The sequence below is a fragment of the Artemia sp. Qi Xiang Cuo genome, chromosome 9 (genome assembly GCF_049724085.1).
Source record: "Artemia sp. Qi Xiang Cuo chromosome 9, ASM4972408v1, whole genome shotgun sequence".
In the NCBI taxonomy this organism is placed as follows: Eukaryota; Metazoa; Arthropoda; class Branchiopoda; order Anostraca; family Artemiidae; genus Artemia; species Artemia sp. Qi Xiang Cuo.
The window spans coordinates 55,242,450-55,261,279 of NC_142802.1; the positions used below are offsets into that span (position 1 = coordinate 55,242,450).

The 18,830-nt window shown below is 36.8% G+C and overlaps 1 protein-coding gene across 1 annotated transcript in view; it reads right to left on the bottom strand.

The window, feature by feature from the left end:
- The window catches only part of Tmtc4 (Transmembrane O-mannosyltransferase targeting cadherins 4), a 123,932-nt gene that overhangs the window by 14,582 nt on the left and 90,520 nt on the right, over window positions 1-18,830 (bottom strand). Inside the window, exon 11 of the mRNA XM_089094727.1 lies at window positions 6,953-7,173. Coding sequence (XP_088950853.1) covers window positions 6,953-7,173 — 221 coding nt within the window. The remainder of the gene's footprint in view (window positions 1-6,952; window positions 7,174-18,830) is intronic.

The following is an 18,830-nucleotide window of genomic DNA, read 5'->3' on the forward strand; positions in this document are numbered from 1 at the left end:
CCGGGCGCCACTAAAGCGTATCTCGCTTATTTCTGAGTTGAGGTGATCAGAAAAACACAGTCGGTTTGACAACAGTTTCCGACTATATCGACCACGCTGAATCTGAATATGGGTGGTGGCAAAGCTGGAGGTCACGGCTTGACCTTGTAAAAGCAAAAAAAACACTCTTTTTAGGCCTATAAAACGTGTACAGACTGTTTATTTTTTTTCTAAGGTTGTACCACTCCGATGTAGTGGAGTGACATCTCATTTTGTTCCTGACATAGTCTTCTCATAGAAGATGTTCGATTTTTTCCGATATCTCGTATAGCCCAGGAGCTATAGGCTAATATTTATTGATTTTCCCCGAAAATCTCAAAATTCAAAGGTTCATTTTCCGCTAAACCACGTATCTTGGACCTTTCTATAATTTTTGTATATTTCATCCTTTTCCAGAATTTACCTTGAGTATTTAGCTTCACATTGCCGTAAAGTTCAAAGCTTCAACTGTTCGGTGAAGCCGTCTAGAATTTTTTGAAAAAGTATACGTCAAAATGTATATGCAAAAATACATTTTTCCAAAATGATGATATGACACATCTTTTATGCCAGAATTTAACGCCAAATCTGAATATGAACTTTACTTTTCCACCAAATATCAAATTCAGTTGCTATAGGCTAATTGTTTTACTACTCCACCTTGAGATCAAATTTCCCAGGTACGCATTTTGTAGGAACAAGAAGACGAAAAGGATAAAAAGAGCTTTCGTGAAAGAAACAATCTTGTGAACTCTGTTGCTGATTAAACTTGAGGTTGGTAGTATGATTGAGAAGCTGTACTGTTAGTGGTTAGAGCTAAGAATAGGAACTGAACGACGCCTAATGCCTGCCTTATGTAACTGTGTATTGTCATGGATAGGTAGGCTAAATAACTTTCAGATTGCTGGAAATGAGTGAACAGAAACTGAGTATTAGGCTTCAAGATGAAAACTCAAGACCAGGTTGGAATTAAGAATGAGTTTTTATCTCAAACTGTTTGATAGACATTTTGTGATATTTCTATGTAGACTTGGCCTATACTGTAATTAGGCTAAGTTAGATCAGACATTTTTAGGGTATGTTAGTCTTGATGTTGCTGAGACCACCTTAAACCAATCTACCACAAATCCAATATTTTGGATACCCTACGCCAAATGCTGGGTATATCTAACAGTTGGCGCAGCCTACCCTAGCCTACAGTTAGGGATATTACTTGTCTTATGTACTACCATCAACATAATGTACTACTTCACCCCTGCAGTAGTATACCATGGGATCTGTACCTCAGAATTTGAGTACTACACCCCAACATCAGTACTACATTAAACATGGTGTAGGTCCTATTATGCTATACCTGGAGTAACAGAAACTGAGTATTAGGCTTCAAGATGAAAACTCAAGACCAGTTAGATCAGACATTTTTTAGGGTATGTTAGTCTTGATGTTGCTCAGACCACCTTAAACCAATCTACCACAAATCCAATATTTTGGATACCCTACGCCAAATGCTGGGTATATCTAACATTTGGCGCAGCCTACCCTAGCCTACAGTTAGGGATATTACTTGTCTTATGTACTACCATCAACATAATGTACTACTTCACCCCTGCAGTAGTACACCATGGGATCTTTACCTCAGAATTTGAGTACTACACCCCACCATCAGTACTACATTAAACATGGTGTAGGTCCTATTATGCTATACCTGGAGTAGTACACTGTTGGTTAGACATAGGTCTCAAATTTTGAGGTACAGATCCTGTGGTGTACTACTACAGTGTTGAAGTAGTACATTATATTGATGGTTATACATAAAATAATTAATATCCCTGACTGCTAGCCTATGCCTAATCTAGTCGATGCCTATCAACAACTTAAAATATTTACAATAAATTGTTTGCCAGTTAAGCGAGCATCGCTTGAAAGTGAACTGAGACACTAAAGTAAGCCTCCTGTACTTAGCTTAGTTAAACTGCAATGATATTCTGCTCGATTTGGTAAATATGAAGACTACTGGCATGGTCAGCAATGAAAAAAAAGCAATATGAAATGATTTTTGTGTAAAGTTTGTAAAAAGTGGACTTTAAAGACAATTTCTGATGTTTTTCTTTCTAGGTCAACAATGGAAAAGTTAAAGGGAAAACATCTGCGCTTCATGCTTCGCCCCCAAAATAAAACAACGATTAATTTCTCTTTGTGCATTATTTGCCAGAACAAGACAAAGAATGAGAAATTGTATAAGCTTACAGACATACGTCGAGTTGTGAGTGTCCTTCAAGTCAGGTGCAAGTGCAATTTAGCTTACAGAGCATTAAAAAAAAATCTTATGAACCAGATTTTCATGAGAAAGAGCACAAGTGGCACAAAGCCTGTTGCAAAAAGTTCCTCCGTTGTAAGCACCGCAATAAAACTGCTGATCAAGCATAAGCTACTGAAAAAAACATTCAAATTCCACCAGCATTGTCAGGCAGGACTCAATCCCAAGCTGGGGATGTTGAATTTGACTATAAAACCTGCTGCTTATTCTGTAGTATGAAGGGAAGTACTAAAAATAAGAAACTGAATGTGTATCAAATTTGGACTCTTGATAGACAGAACAAAGTGCGTCAACAAGCAGAAGAACTATGGCAACAAAATCCTGAATTTCTTGCCAGGTGTAAAGATAAAGACCTTATTGCTCTTGAAGCCAAATACCACCAACGGTGTATGTTAAAATTTCTGAGTAGTAAACCAGACAGTGATGGGGCATTCCGTATTAGAGCTGCCATTTGCAGTGAGATGTTGGAAGACATCTGTCTACTCCAGTATTTGAGTGACATGAAGACCTTGCCACCTAGCTTGCATCATATCTTTGTTAAAGGACTATTCAGCGTGAAGCGGAAAAAATGCAAGATGAATTGTGTTTCCCCAGATCATGCACTGGAATTCACACTCAATCTTGAATCATAACAAAAGAAACGACTAAAAGGAATCACACTGAACTCAATGGGAGTTGCCAAGTGGACTACCACCATACCATTCTGTGCTGATGTTTCCTCTGCCCTTTGTCGACTTACTGGAATTGAGAGCATGAGTGAATTTGACGGTGAAGGAAGCAAAAATGGAGCCTTTGAGAAGCGCCAAGAAAACCTTGTCAGTAGTGTGGTCTCTGTTGTCGAAGACCATATTGATCTGTTTACATGTGATGAGGAATCATTGGTGAATATCATTTCAAATCAAGTCGCTGATGAGACAGTGGCAAAGAGCCTCCTGGGTGCACGTGCGAGTGGTTTAAAAGCATTGGAAGCATACTTCGATGGAAAACCCAACCCCTTTTCCAAGGTTAAACTAAAGACTATGGATTGCGAAACAAAACAGGCCAAACGCTCGACAACCAAGACCGGTAGCAGCGTTCATGCTGAATTGGAAGCTGTTAAAAGGATTTTGGTTACTGTTGGCACTAGTCAAGAATCTACGCTTGAGATGCTAAGCAGGATCATGCCGCATGAACTTTTGCCCTACGCCCCAGCAATATTTTGAAGCAGGAGCTGGTGAACGTATTAAACTTCGATCGGGTACGAAGTCAAGTTTTCTCGAGTTCATTCGTACCTCTGCAAGTTTAGAAAGTTGGTCTAGTGAAGTACCGATTAACACGGTCACGGGAACTGGTGTGGTGGTAGATTTCATGCCTTTAATCCGGTCGCAAGTGCCAGACAAAACCGAAACCGTTGAGGCATTTTCGAAACGAATTCTTGCAAGGATATTAAATCGACTCCCAAAATCTACAACCGAGCTGCATATTGTAGCTGATGGGTATGACGGAGTGTTTGGCCTTGCAAACATGTCCGGGCATCCTATTGTTCTAAAAGACAGTAGTGGATGTCATGAGCGGAGAGGAAATACAGTGACGAAGAGTTTTATCGTTACGAAGAGAACTATTATCGTTACTAGAAAACTGGGATATCTTGCTTATGCAGTCAGAGAGTAAGGCAAGACTTATCGAATGTATTTTTGAATTGTGGAGCCATGTCTGTCTTTCTGAATTAAGATTTACCATTTACCTCTCTGGCGGATTCAGTGACAGAATGAAGGTCCTAAAACTGGTCCCATCCAAAACGACATTAGATCCGAACCCGGACTACGAAGCTACCTTGTGCAGCACACATGAAGAAGCCGACACGCGTGTGGCTCTCCATGTTGCCGAATGCTACAGAAATGGATGTTCCCAAGTAATTGTTGAAGCGAATGATACAGACATTGTGGTCATTCTATTACAGAACTATCGCAAAATATTCCCCTGCAGGTGTGACTCGGGCTATAAACGCGAGCTCTACGTTCAGTTCCGTGACAAAGTCTTTCCGATCCTTACAATTGTGAACAGAACATCGTGTGCTGTTTTAGAGTCAATAGGACTGCTACATTGCAGTAGTGGATGTGATACGGTCAGTTTTTCTTCTCGAAGGGCAAAAAAACATTTGCTACATCTGCTGTTAAATCACAGCTCATTCAAGAAATTGCTGATCTTACACTGAAAGTGAGGAGTGATATCCGAAACATCATTATGTACGAGCCCGAAATCTTGCGTATCTGTACGAAATTGGCTGTATCGGTATATATCAAAGAACAGTCCGAATTTGATTCTCTCAGTGACCTTCGAATTCATTTATTTCCCAGAAAAAAGAACTTGAACAGCTTGCCCCCAACAGATGGTTCTTTCGTATATCACGTCAAGCGAGCTATACTTCAGTGGAGCATTATTCTTCAGGCTGTGATTCCTAAGCCCTATGTCTTCAACCCACTTGAGTTTGGCCGGACCCATCACGACATTTTAGGAGTCAGTCCAGCGACTTCAGCGCTGACCCCCTGGCCTCTAACTGTCAACAAGGCTTCGACCTTTTGTTACTGTAAAACTGTATGCAGTAAAAAGTGCCCTTGTTTGGGGATAAAGCCATGCGACATTCTTTGCGAATGTGGTGGGCGATGTGGTGCCGACAGCGACGATTCAGACGAGGATTAGCGGGAGTTTTTTCGTACGTTGGGGGAAAACCGTTGGGATGTGCGGGAACTGTATTTTGACAGGCTTTACTTGTATTTTTACTCAATTAATTTCAACCCAATAGTATTTTTATAAAAGTATTTTAATAAAAATACAAGTATTTTTATATAGATGTGCAGTACTTCAAGAAAATCAGAGCTTATATCAAATTAAATAGTATATAGCAACTAAAGTTGAAACACGATGACCAAGTCAACACTTCCGTTAGACTCGGCGTCAAAATTTAGCGTATAAACATGTCTCGCTGTACCATTAAAAAAAAAAAATAGGCCTACAAATAAGTAATTATCCTATAAAAAACGAACTTAATATTGGGTTGAAAATTAACGTTGATAGTTGGAATCTACGCTAAATTCTAGCGTAGAATATTGTGTCATATGACTATTTGGCAAAGATACATTTTCGCATACATTTTTGGCTTATACTTAAAAAAAAATTCTTTGCAGCTTCAACAAACAGCTGGAGCTTGGAAATGTTCGGCAATGTGAAGCTCAATATCCAAGGTAAATTCTGGTAAAAGATGAAAAATCCTAAAAATATATTAAGTTACGAGATACGTGCTTTACCTTGAAATAAACATTTGAATTTTGAGATTTTCAGGGAAAATTATTAAATATTAGCCTATAGCTCCGGGACTATACAAGGTATCGGAAAAAACAAACATTTTCTAAGAGACGACCATATTAGGAATAATATGAGATGCCATGCAATTAAATTGGAGTGGTACAACCTTAAAAAAAAAATAAACAGTATGTACACATTTTATAGGCCAAAAAAGGGTGTTTTTTGGATTTTAGAAGGTTAAGCCGTCACCTCCAGCTTTGCCACCACCCATATTCAGATTCAGCGTGGTCGATATAGTCGGAAACTATTGTCAAACTGACTGTGTCTTTTTGATCACCTAGTTGTCACATTATAGAGGTCTGGCGCCCAAGCTATATAATGTTAGAGTCCAAGAAGCAAAATAATGAAAGTATACTTTCTTGCAATAAGTTCAAAATTTTTGCAGCATTGCGGCAGAAAAATTACAATCATAACAGCACGACTTTCCGTAAATTATATTAACTAGACATCTTAAATTCTTCTGATTCTCTTCAGTTTCCTAAAATCTATAAATGTTCCATACGGTATAATATTTCAGAAATAATCGAATTTTCTTATATAAAACTCCTCATTGATGCTAAGGATAATAATTCCCTTGGACTCTTATGTAACGAAATTGTTGATATTTAAGGGAAAGTCTATAAAGATGCGAAATAAAACCTATATTTAATATCCTGTTTTAATAAAAACACGTGTTGAATTCTACAGGTTCTTTGTCTAAGGTGGACAATGGTTTTTTTTTGTAAGGTTTATTGTGTAGCCTATGCATATCTTTAAACTTAAAAATTATAAAATAATTAATTTTTTTAAACAAAGCTTCTCTAATAAAAGTTAAGAGCGGACTCGAAACTTAAATCGAACAAAAACTACTGCTTCGCAGTTTATGCAGCATATATCTGAAAAGCTGCAAATGACAATACATCTGAAAAACTTCAAAGCGCAAATGACCTTCTAGTCCTTAACAGTCTTTAAGGGCTAGAAGCCCTACTCTGTTTGTCGTAGCATCTGTTCTTTTAAGTCTGACTCAATTATTTTTTGTAATGTAATTTAATTTTTAATTATTGTAGTTACTGTAATTTGATTAATTTTTAATTTTGGCTGGTGGGTTCCATTTATTTCGTCCATGGTTCAATATAGCTCTTTACTTTTCTTTGAGAAATTTCTTTTGTGAAAAAAATTAGTTTAACTTAATTGCCGAAATAAGCCGAAAATATGCAAGGGGTAGGCTATATGTGTTTGCACAATAGATAGCCATTACAACTTCTTTCGTAGCTGTCTTGAAAAAAAAATACTTACTTTCCCCCTAGCTCCTCCAAATGACCCTGGTTTTACGGACCCAGTCTCATAAAATCGGGTCAAAATTTTAGAAACACAGCCATGAGAAACTAAAAGCTGTCGAGAAATATCGCAGGGTCGTACTCCAAGGAGAGCTAGCTGAACAATTTTTCTTCGTATGTAATCTGGAAGTGGCCTCCCGTTAACAAAAACACCACCAAGCTGGTTTACACCAGTTTGACCTAAAAAAGAAAGCTAAAAAAGAAAGTAGTTTCGAGGCTTGCTGGAGGAATCAAAAATTGAGCTGAAATCTATAATTAAAAGATTGATTGAATAGTATAACTTTATATAAAATAAAAAATAGTCAATTATGCATTTAAAAAAATAAGTAAATTGCTAAATACAAAAACACAAATCAAGTGTTCCTTTTAGGAAGTACTTTTCCATTGGTGCAACTACATGTGCATGCAATTTTAGAGATGAGCACATTTTCAGGAGACTCAAATTTGTTGAAATTTCAATATGTGAAGACCGGCTAAGTGGTTTGGCAATGCCATACACGAACAAATCAGTCATTGAGGATGGACTACTCGATGGAATTTCTAAAAAGTCACGCACTCAATTTTTATTTGTAAAAAAAAAACAAGACAAACATTGCTATCAACCTACAAACCTTTGTACCTGAAGACTGTCCTAAAAACTTTTTGTTCCATATAATTAAATGTTAAATTAAAGTTTCCTCAATACGGCGTATTGTGCTCATAATACATCAGCTGAGCAAAAGAAACAGGTAGACACGCATTAGGCCTATGTGGGCTGTCTCTGCCAACCCTCCTGAGAATAATTTTCTGCGTGCGATCCTGGTGAGATTAATATTAATGTGTACTATGTTCTGTACTAGATGTGTGTATTCTCTTGCGGTGGGGCTATTGAGAATAAGGGGAACTAAAACATATTAAACAAGTTAAATAAGGATTTAAGTTTGTTTGTTAAGGTTTTAATATTATACTTTATCAATCAACGCTGTTTATAATTTTTGAAATCGTAAACATTCTAGCTGTTTGATATTACTACACTATGTCGGTGACTGAGTCACTTTTAATATGACGCTGCTCATGGGAGAAAAAGTATGATATAAGGGTGCTTATGTACTAAACGTACTCTTTTATATGACGCAATGAAACCAGTCACGAAAAACCCGCCAGAGACCGGTTATTTCAAGTGACCGCTATAGAGTCATGCAATGCAAAGGATGGTTTTCATTGCGTTTTCGATATTTACTGTTTTTTGGGGGGTTTAGGGGGGGAGGTACCTTGGTTAGGTATTTACCCCCCCCCCCACCCACCCCCCTTAATATGCAAATATATAGCCCAAATTTGTTTCTAAGCTATTATATATTCATACCGATATAAGCCTTATTAGCTTCTTGATTTTAGATTTATAAAACGATTTAAGAGACATATGCATAAAGGGGCAGGGGCATCCAAGGCCGTATCCAGGGGGTTTAAGGGGCTTAGGGGCTTATTATTTTGTATCTACGGGGGAATTTCGTTGTTTATCAGTATTTTTTCAAGGAAAATACCAAAAAAGAAGGATTTTTAATGAAAATACCCAAATAAGACATTTTGCAGAATCTAGAGGGGAATGTGTCTCTAAAAATGTAAGGGGGGGATTTTTTTTTAATCTTTTCAACTACAAGACCAAAAAGACATTTTCATTGAAAACAGCCTTAAAGGGGGGGGGGCAAATTGTTGTTTATGATTTATCTTTTCAATGAAAATGCCAAAAAAAGGTATTTTCAGTGAAAATCCCAGAAACGGGCTTCTTTAAATACCGCTTATTGTCAAGTACTTTATAGGCTTGAGAGGAATTTAAAAGAATCAATCGATTTCATCTTTCAATACAAGACATTATACTTGATTTAGACAATTTGAGATTACTCAGAAAACTTATTGCAAAATAGATCGACTGTAAGTTTCAGTAAGATCCTGATTACCCGGCTCCGACGCATTCCCCCCCCCCCTCCCCCCTTAGAAAATCCCCTGCGGAAAATTTACCCAAAACTCTTCCCTGCGGATAATCCTCCCAGGACAATTCTTTCCAAATGTAAAATTGAGCAGGCCAAAGCGAAATTAAGACAAATAAAAAGACAGAAGAAAAGTACATTGTTTTCTGAACAGGGTTTAATGACTTTTGAAAACTTTCTTTACTTAAACCATTGCTTGCTTATTTGGAATAAGAAGTTCTGTCAGTTTTAAATTTGATTGGTTCTGACTTAGATTTTGACTCCATGCACTAGTCACGTGTTACAAAATTTTACCCAACTTGTTTTAATGACTAGATAGGCCTAATTTTTTCAGTTTACGTCTGCTTCCTCCCTCGAATTTGAAGTCCAATTGACACTCAATACTCCTTGAAAGTTTCAACTCAATCTCCCAAGCAGTTCATGCGAAATGGTGGACGTGCATAGCATAATTTGATTTACTCGCCTACGCTTGTCGTTTTTATAGAATACCCTTCGCAAATTTTTACATCTTGGCCTAGCAAACTGTCTCTAGAAGCTCTTTAGCTGATAAGGCATGACTGCTTTTTCTGCTGATAAACAAACAGTAAAAATTATTGTTTCGTGAAAGTAAAGAACAAAATTAAACCCTGAAACGAATAAAATTTATTCCATATAGGAGGGAGCGGTTCCCTCCTCAATCCCCCCACTTGGTCTTAGAAAGCTAGGAGGATGCTCAATCGATCGAAAATTGAGAATTCTAGTGCCTTTTTCTAAAAATCAAAAGTGAGTGGAGAGAAACCAGTCCCGTCCTAGAACCTTTCTTAATAGAACCGTATCCTTCTGTAACCCTTTAGGATATTATGATCAACATTTCGAGGCTACCGTTTGGTTCAAAATAGTTAAAAATGTTAATAAAAATACATCCAAGGATGGGACAACTAGACCCCGGCGCCGCGCCGGCGGATCGACCGAACGCCGCCAACGAGAAGCCTTGTCGACCGCCGCCGAAGTGTCACTACGCCACCGCCGGCAGAGGTGATGGCGTTCGGTTGACTTTAAATTAACTTTACGGCAATTCTTTATTGCGTCAACCGCAAAGTCGGAGCTTTTCTTTCTCGTGTGGTTTAGTATTTCGATTTTCCTGATTAGAAATCAAGCAAGGCTTGTATTATCCCCGAATTTTTGGGTATTTCCCCGAAAATCTACGCGTCACCCCGAAAAAAAATTTAATTCCCCGAATCCCCGAAAATCACACAATCACGGTCCCCCCCCCTAGCGATTTATCACCAGTGACTTTCCCTGCCAAATATTCTTTGCATACCATAATTCTTCACTACTCTCTTGTTCATTAATTTTCGGCTCTTTTTTTACTTTGCATAAAAACCAGACAGATGCAATATGCAATTGCAAATATTGCAATATACACAGTTCTTCATATGTTGACAAAAAAAAAGTATCGTCTTTATGAAATGAGTTTTAATCATTTCGAATGCAGTTTCCAAATTGCTATTTCTTACATCATTCGTAGTCAAGAATTTTTTTTTCAAGTTTAATAGAATTATAGAACGTATTCACTACTATACAGCTTCAGCCTTCAGTTGGATTTGAAATTAATAGCCGACAGATTGTTTCTGCAGCTGAATCGTAAGTTTGCAGAATTTTTTCTTTTGCTGTTTTTAGATAAGATTTTCTTAATAATTAATACTCTATTGTTGAATGCCTGATATATTAAAGAAAATACAATCTTCTTTCTGAAAAAAATTTACCCCCCCCCCCTCCAAAAAAACCTTTCTATTGAGACAAAATTTAGCTATAGACTAAGCTATGCAAAAGGTTGGGGAATTAAAGATTGAAACGGAAGTTACCCCAAAAATATGATTCATAAAAAATTATAAATTATTGCCTATAGCGGGGGGGATAGGGGGCTATCATTTTTACATGATAATACCTCATTTTTTTTAATTGAAAGCAGGGATGCCAAAAAAATAATCTTTTTTTTTTATTTAAAGTGGAGACGGAAGAAAATGATATCAAATTCCCTGGGAAACCATTGAAATATTTTGATAGACCCAGGGCCCCCTATTGGGACTTGTTCATTGTCTTGGGTATTTTGTAATTTCTAATAGGCTACTGGCCTATTTTGGCTTTTGTGTGTGTTCCCTTTTAATTAGATTCTTTGGATCTTATTGAATGCCACGGCGAATCTATGACTCAGTTTTTCAATAATTTGAGGTATATCTGAATAATTTCGACATTTTTGTCGTTGTCTTTGCACCAATTTACTCATACCCTCAATTTTTTTTTAAAGGAACACTAAGCTGTTTAACGTTATTTTGCGTGTTTGTTTGAACCATATAGTGACCTAGTTAATTATTAAGTAAATTATTTTTTTTAATGTAAAGCTGAGACGGTATCCTATCAAGGTGGTATCCAGAGGGGGGGGTAGGGAGGTATTACATTTAATTGATAATATCTTGATTTTTTTTATTGAAAACAGGGATGCCAAAAAGTTAATTTTTTTTAAAATTTAAAGCAGAGACGGCATCCTATCAAGGTGGTATCCAGAGGGAGGGGATAGGGAGCTATCATATTTGAATGATAATATCTCGATTTTTTTTTTTTGAAAGCAGAGATGCCAAAAAGTTTAAAAGTTTACAAAAATTAACAAGATTTTCGTGAGTTATACTTGACAGAGTATTTCCATAGTTTTATTGTTCCAAAGGAAAGAGGCAAATGCGTCCAATCCGTTTTTTTCTTATTGATAAAACTAGTTTACTTCGAAAATACTCATTCATAAGTACCTGACAAATTCACACTGAAACGAATTGGTGTGGCAAAACCGATATTGACATCTCCATCTAAGATTGTACTTCAGTGACAATGGCGCCCTTGGTCCAGTATCCAAGTTACATTAAAAGGCCAGGTCATCATAAAAGCTTTCAATTTGGGAGGTTCAAGAAGGAGTCTTTGACAGTCTTATGACCTCAGGGTACTAGATGTTGCAACATTCTTACGTATCTACAGTGGTTTAAAAATTCGGTCACCCCACAAATGATTACCAAAAATATGCACAAATATAACAAATGTAACATTTGGAACATTAGAACACTTTTTTCAAAACTTTGAAGAAAAGCAATAAAGGCTAAATACCCCTAAATACGCTTGAAAGCTATTTTAAAAAGAAACTCTTTGGAGATTTGCATTGATATGACCATAGCAGAAGCTTTGAACCTGGGTGGGGATCAAAGAGGAGTCTTTGAGTATTTTGACCACAGGTGACTTATTGTTGCAACTTTCTTAAATTTGGTAATTTTTGTGAGCATCTGGAAATCAAAGCTTAAACTCAATAACTGATACTAAAACATTTTGCTTGGATTAAAAGTGACGAACTAGGAAGAAAATATTAACATCTTTTAGGAGCTACTTCAGTCTGCATATTATTTCATTTAATTACATTTAAAACGGATGAGTTTTTTTCCCTAAGAAAATAGTTGGCACTTCATTTTTCTTCATACCGAATAAACCATTAAGTGTTTTATGTTTCAGTGTAATTGAAGTGTTCTCATGTGAAGAAAAAATTGTCCCAAATTCTTCTCTCACCTTAGCAGTGGTTAACGGAAGCTTTAGGTAGTGAATAATTAGATCGTTGCTCAAGCGCTAACCATCCGCAACACACATAGCAACCATATATTCATTTTCACATGAGGTACCAATCTAGCCCATATCCACCGCTTCCATCATACAAGCCCAATTTTTTGGTTTCTATAATTTTACCCTTATACTATGCTTCTCTCCGCCTATACACTGCTTCCCTCTCCAATCATCTTCCAAATAGTACCTATTCATTGGCACAGCTCAGCCCCGCAATCTGAGCAAATTTCAATTTTTCAAGTTTTGGGTCATTTTCCTGTGACTCTGGGCCGGTTGGGCGCCACCAAAAATTGTCCCAAATTTCTCTCTCCCTCTAGCACTGGTTCACGGATGTCTAATGCCGTGAATGGTTAGACCGTTGCTCAGGCGGTCATCATGTATTTTTCAATTTGATAAATTTATTCCTTTTAGATGCAGTTTATAATTTAGCTGATATTAGGTATTTATGAGTTTATAATTTGGAATGAATCCCCAAAATAAAAAATGAATAATATCCAAAAGAGCAGCCAAAAGCAATAAAAAGCAACAGTTCAGCCTTAGCTTACATGACATATTCTATAAAGAAGCCAAAAAAAACTTTAAAGTGTATTTTTTTTAAATTGTTATTAAAAACCAGTTTTTAATACAAGGAAGACTTCTTAGGAATCCAAAAGAGCAAAAAAAACAAGAAACAATCAAACAGTTCATGGTAACGAACTGTAAGTAAGGAGAGACCCGGTATAGTAACCGAAACTCTAAAAAACGGAATTTTGATACCAATAGATATATCAGAAGAATCAAATTTGTATGTTGATTTCGAATATATAAGTTTCATCAAGTTTAGTCTTACCCATCAAAAGTTACGGACCTGAGAAAATTTGCCTTATTTTCGAAAAAAGGGGGAAACTACCCATAAAAGTCATAGAACTTTAATGAAAATCACACCATCAGACTTAGCGTATCAGAGAACCCTACTACAGAAGTCTTAAGCTTATCTCTACAAAAACACAAATCTTTGTCATGTTTCAAGAGTAAAGATCACAGATACGTGTTTTTTTGTATGTTTGTTTTTTTTTGTCTTTTTTTTTCTCCGGGGTGATCGTATCGATCCAGTAGTACTAGAATATCGTGAGAGGGCTCATTAGAACGGAAATTAAAAGTTCTAGTGACCTTTAAATGACCAAAAAATTGGAGGGCAACTTGGCCCCCTCCCACAATCATTTTTTCCCCGAAGTCACCCAATCAAAATTTTGAGATAGCCGTTTTGTTCAGCATAGTCAAAAATCAAATTAATATGTCTTTGAGGATGACTTAATCCCCCACTGTTCCCGGGGGAAGGGCTGCAAGTTATAAGCTTTGGCAATTGTTTACATAATTATTGGTTATTGGGAAGTATACAGGCGTTTTCAGGAGGAATTTTTTTCTAGTGGGGGGTAGGGGTCAGAGAAGGGGTTACGGGGGAGGATCTTTCCATGGAGGATGTTTCTTTTGGGGGAAGGAACATTTCTATGAAGGAGGCGACAGATTTCTCAGCATGATTTAAAAAACAATCAGAAGTTAAATAAAAAAAACAAGTTTTTTCAACTGAAAGTAAAAAGCAATATTGTAACTAAGAACGAACGGAAATTAGTATGTATATAAGGGGGTTCGCTCCTTAGTCAGTTCGCATCTCTTTGAACTAAAGTTTGTTTTAGTACTTTACAAAGTGCTATCTTTTTCCTTTCCGTGGGTATCTTTTCTAAAAAAATTCTAACTGTAGAGTAAAGCGTGGAATATTTTATATGCGGCGAATCCCCTCATATACGTTATAAAAACATATGAATATAGAAAGTTATTACTTAAGTTAATCCGTAAGTTACGTTAGAACAAAATTTCGAGAAAGCCAATTAGCCAAAAAAAGGAAAATTAATATGCGAATTTCGTTTTAATTATTCATGTACGGTGAGCCAAAACCAAAGCTGCTTTAATTCAAAGACGTTCAAAAATTAACTAAATAAACACGTTTTTTTTTTAACTGAAAGTAAGGAGCGACACTAAAACTTTAAACAAACAGAAATTATTCCGTATATAAAAGGGGCTGTCCCCTCCTCAACGCCTCGCTCTTTACGCTATAGTTTGACCTTGTCTCACAACTTAATTTGTTAAAACAATAAAAAACTTTAGCGTAAAGAGCGAGGCATTGAGGAGGGGACAGCCCCTTTCATATACGGAATAATTTCTGTTCGTTTTAAGTTTTAATGTCGCTCCTTACATTCAGTTAAAAAAAAACTTGTTTTTTTTAGTTTATCAATATCAGAGTCGCCTATTTCAACTGTTTCAAAGGTGACAAAACAGCTAAAGGCAAAGGACATTATGAAAATATTAAGCTTCTAAGTTCAAACGCATATTCAAAGTTTTTGCCCAGATAACTGACGAATTTTGTGATACGGTATTTGAAGTTTTGTATGCAGTAATGCTCGACGAAAAAAAAGACTACTAATTTTGATAATTATTTATGTTAAGAATACATAGCTGATAGATAATTTAACTATTATGTAAGGGTTCTGAAACGCCACAGCCACTTGTTTCTACCTGACTTCTACTTCTCTTGATGAATAACGAAGAAGACCAGTTTCCAGCCAGCTACTTGTGAAGTTTTGAACTCATGAATAGGCTCGAATCTGTTGTAAATTTAAGCAGTGATTTGAGAAAGACTGATGAAAACATTATTGTTTGCGGTCAACATTGATCGCGCCGGCGTTGCACCGCCGACATCTTACCGGCGGCGCGCCGCCGACATCTTATAGGCGGCGCACTGTTTTTGGCCCTGCCGCCGCCGGTCTTCCCTCATCCGCGTAGCGCCGGGGTCTAGGGACAACACCCAGAGGCTCTAGGATAACGCAGTGGTGGATCCAGGGGGGAGCCGAGGGGGGCGCGCGCCCCCTAACATAGTCCAAAGTAGTGTAATTTACTTAATTAACGCAAATTTGCATTAATTAAACTTGCTCCTAACGCAATTTTATCGGATCAACCTATTTTGCGACCCCCTCCTAAAAAAATCCTGGATCCACCCCTGGGATAAGGGCTGTAAATTATGCAATCTCATAGTCATTTCTTTACAGATAGATTTTACATTGGAAGATAGGGAGGGGGCATGTCTGATTTTAGAAGTCCAGTGGCGTGAAACTTTCAGAGACTATTCTCTTGCTGAAAACGACATCAAAATTTTGCCGTGGGAAAGGGGAGTGGTTAGGGTCCTTAAAATAAGTTGACTAAAGCTTTTCCTGATTAGTTTGAAACTAACGTAAGTTTTTGGGCCAAGGGGATCAATATACAAAAAAAAAAAAAATTATTCAAAGAATCAGTCCTTTTGAAATTGTTTCCTACTCTAACAAATGGAGCTCAAAAAGGGCGGATTATTTTCAATTGGTCTGAAAGTTATATGATTGGGATAAGGGAATCCCAATATAGAAGGGAAAAAAACATATTACTTTCCCTCACAATTCAGCCCAAAAGCGCAAGAAAAGTGCCATAAAACTTTTTTCCCACACACTTTAAGTTGAAGGAGCCACCTTAGAGACTTTAGAGGGGGCTCATTCGATTGGAAATATAAAGTTCTAGTGTCTTTTTTAGAAGCTGAAAGCTATAGGAGGGCAATCACTCTCCCTCTTGCTTCATTCTGTTCTATCCGGCCCTCCTCTGATCCCTATTATATCGAATCAAAATATTAAGATATCAAAATTGTTAAAAAACTTCGAAATGTCTAATAAGTTTGCCTTCAGGTTTGATATCCTCCCACAGCCCCAGAGTTAACAGCTATCTTACCCTGCTATGATAACTCAATCCCTGAAACGCAAAAAAAATTAAATAAAAGTTTAAAAATAAATACTATAGGCAGAGTACTTATCCAACTCGTAAAAGATCCAGGATTATTGCTCGGGGGAGGGGTATTCTTTTTGAGGAGGGGGGCTGACAAAAAAGGCTTTACAAAATACATAACACAATTATTTCCATTTTTGTTACTTTTTTGCGAGTTGGACAAAAATTTTGGGGGAGGGGGAGTCAGATTCGTCAACCCCGCCTTCCCCCTTGGATACGACCGTTACTATGGGATATTATACACCGGATACCCTGCCTCTATTTTGGAATACTGGTGGAATCTTTATCAGTATTTTGCAGTAGATCCACTATCAAACAATTCGTGGTAGCGAACTCTAAGTAAGGAGCGACCCGGTTCAATAGTAACCGAACCATTTTGATACCAGCAGATACAGCAAAAGAATCGAGTTTTTATGCTGATTTCAAATATATAAGTTTCATCAAGTTTAGTCTTACCCATCAAAAGTTACGAGCCTGAAAAATTTGCCTTATTTTCGAAAAAAGGACGAAACACCCCCTAAAATTGATAGAATCTTAATGAAAATCCAACCATCAGATTCAGCGTAACAGTAAACCCTACTGTAGAAGTTTCAAGCTCCTATCTGCAAAAATGTGGAATTTTGCATTTTTTGCCAGAAGAAAGATCACGTATGCGTTTTTTTTTTGTTTTTTTTTTCAGGGGTGATCGTATCGATACAGTATTCCTAGAATATCCTCAGAGAGCTCATTCAAACGGAAATTAAAGTTCAAGTGCCCTTTTTAAGTGACCAACAAAATTGGAGGGCAACTTGGCCCCCTCCCACGCTCATTTTTTCCCAAAGTCACCCAATCAAAATTTTCTAACAAATATGTCTTTTAAGATGACTTAGTCTCCCATTGTTCCCGGGGGAAGGGCTGCAAGTTATGAACTTTGCCCATTGTTTACATATAGTACTGGTTATTGGGAAGTATACAGACGTTTTCTGGAGGTATTTTTTCTGGTGGTCGGGGGTCAGGGGAGGAAGTTACGTGGGGGGATCTTTCCATGGAGAATGTTTCCTTGGGGGAAGGGACATTTCTATGAAGGGTGCACCGGATTTCCCAGCATTATTTAAAAAATGATCAAAAATTAAATTTAAAAAAAAACAAGTTTTTTACTGAAAGTAAGGAGCAACATTAAAACTTAAAATGGACAGAGTTCGTATATTACGGGGTTCACCCCCTAGTCAATACCTCGCTCTTTACACTAAAGTTTTTTTTAGTACTTTCAAAAGAGCTATCTGTTCTAATTAAACGGCTTTTGTGATTCAGTGATTTGTGTTTCGAACAAAACTCAAACTTTAGCGAGGCATTGACTAGGGGAAGAACCCCCTCATATACGTAATAACTTCTGTTCGTTTTAAGTTTTAATGCTGCTCCTTACTTTCAGTTGAAAAAACTTGTTTTTTTCATTTAATGAAATGAAGGAGCCGAAATGTAGACTTTGCAAAATTTTCAACAACATTCATCAAATCTTTAAACTGAATAAATTCAAGATACCAATTCCAACTCGTGTTATGTTATGATTTCCGACTCCAAGTCCTAATTTCTCGAGATCAATTCCAACACCAACGCTTTTTATTTTTAAGATGTCACTCCAACCTCCAAAAAATGTTTAGTACAATAATACAATGGATGCTTTATTTGGGATTTGGATAGAATTCTGGTATTTCACATACATAGTAAATTAAATCAGCCATAAATCAAACTGATTGGAATAAAGAAGAAAAAATAAAGACAAAAAGGGTCAAAAAGAAAACATTACGGAGAAAAGAGGAAATTATGCTGTAAACTATGCACACACAAACACGTCACTAATTAAATTGTATTACATCCTTTTATATTTCAGTTGTATTCATGAATTTGAACAGAACCCTGTAATTTAACGAAAGTTTGTAGTTATTTGAATTCCAATTCAAGAAAGAATTTTGGGGGGGCAAGGATCTTCAATTTTAAAATGAAGATATAAAAAATATCGATTTAGATTTTTCTCAATGGACATACCAAAATTGGCATACCCCCCCCCACCCCAATGTTCCTCTGTATTTGAGTACTAATAGTTACTGCGACTTCTTTTTTTTAATAGCAAAAGTGACAATTAACAAGAGCAGCAGTATCCTTCATATGGCAACTAAGAATTCATACTCTTTAGCCCTAAAGAAGAAATTCTTTATCCTTACATCTGGTCTAGCCAAACAAATATACCACGAAGTAGAAAAAGTAAAGTTGGTACTTGTATGATATACCCCCGGCCACTCAAGTTGTTTATTCATCGACGCATTATAAAACCAGTTTTTTCCTTGGTTTCTTTCAACTTGGCGTGAGACAAGTCAAAGAGAAGTGACAGAATAAATGGAGAATATATAATTTGAGCTATGTGTTCGCACA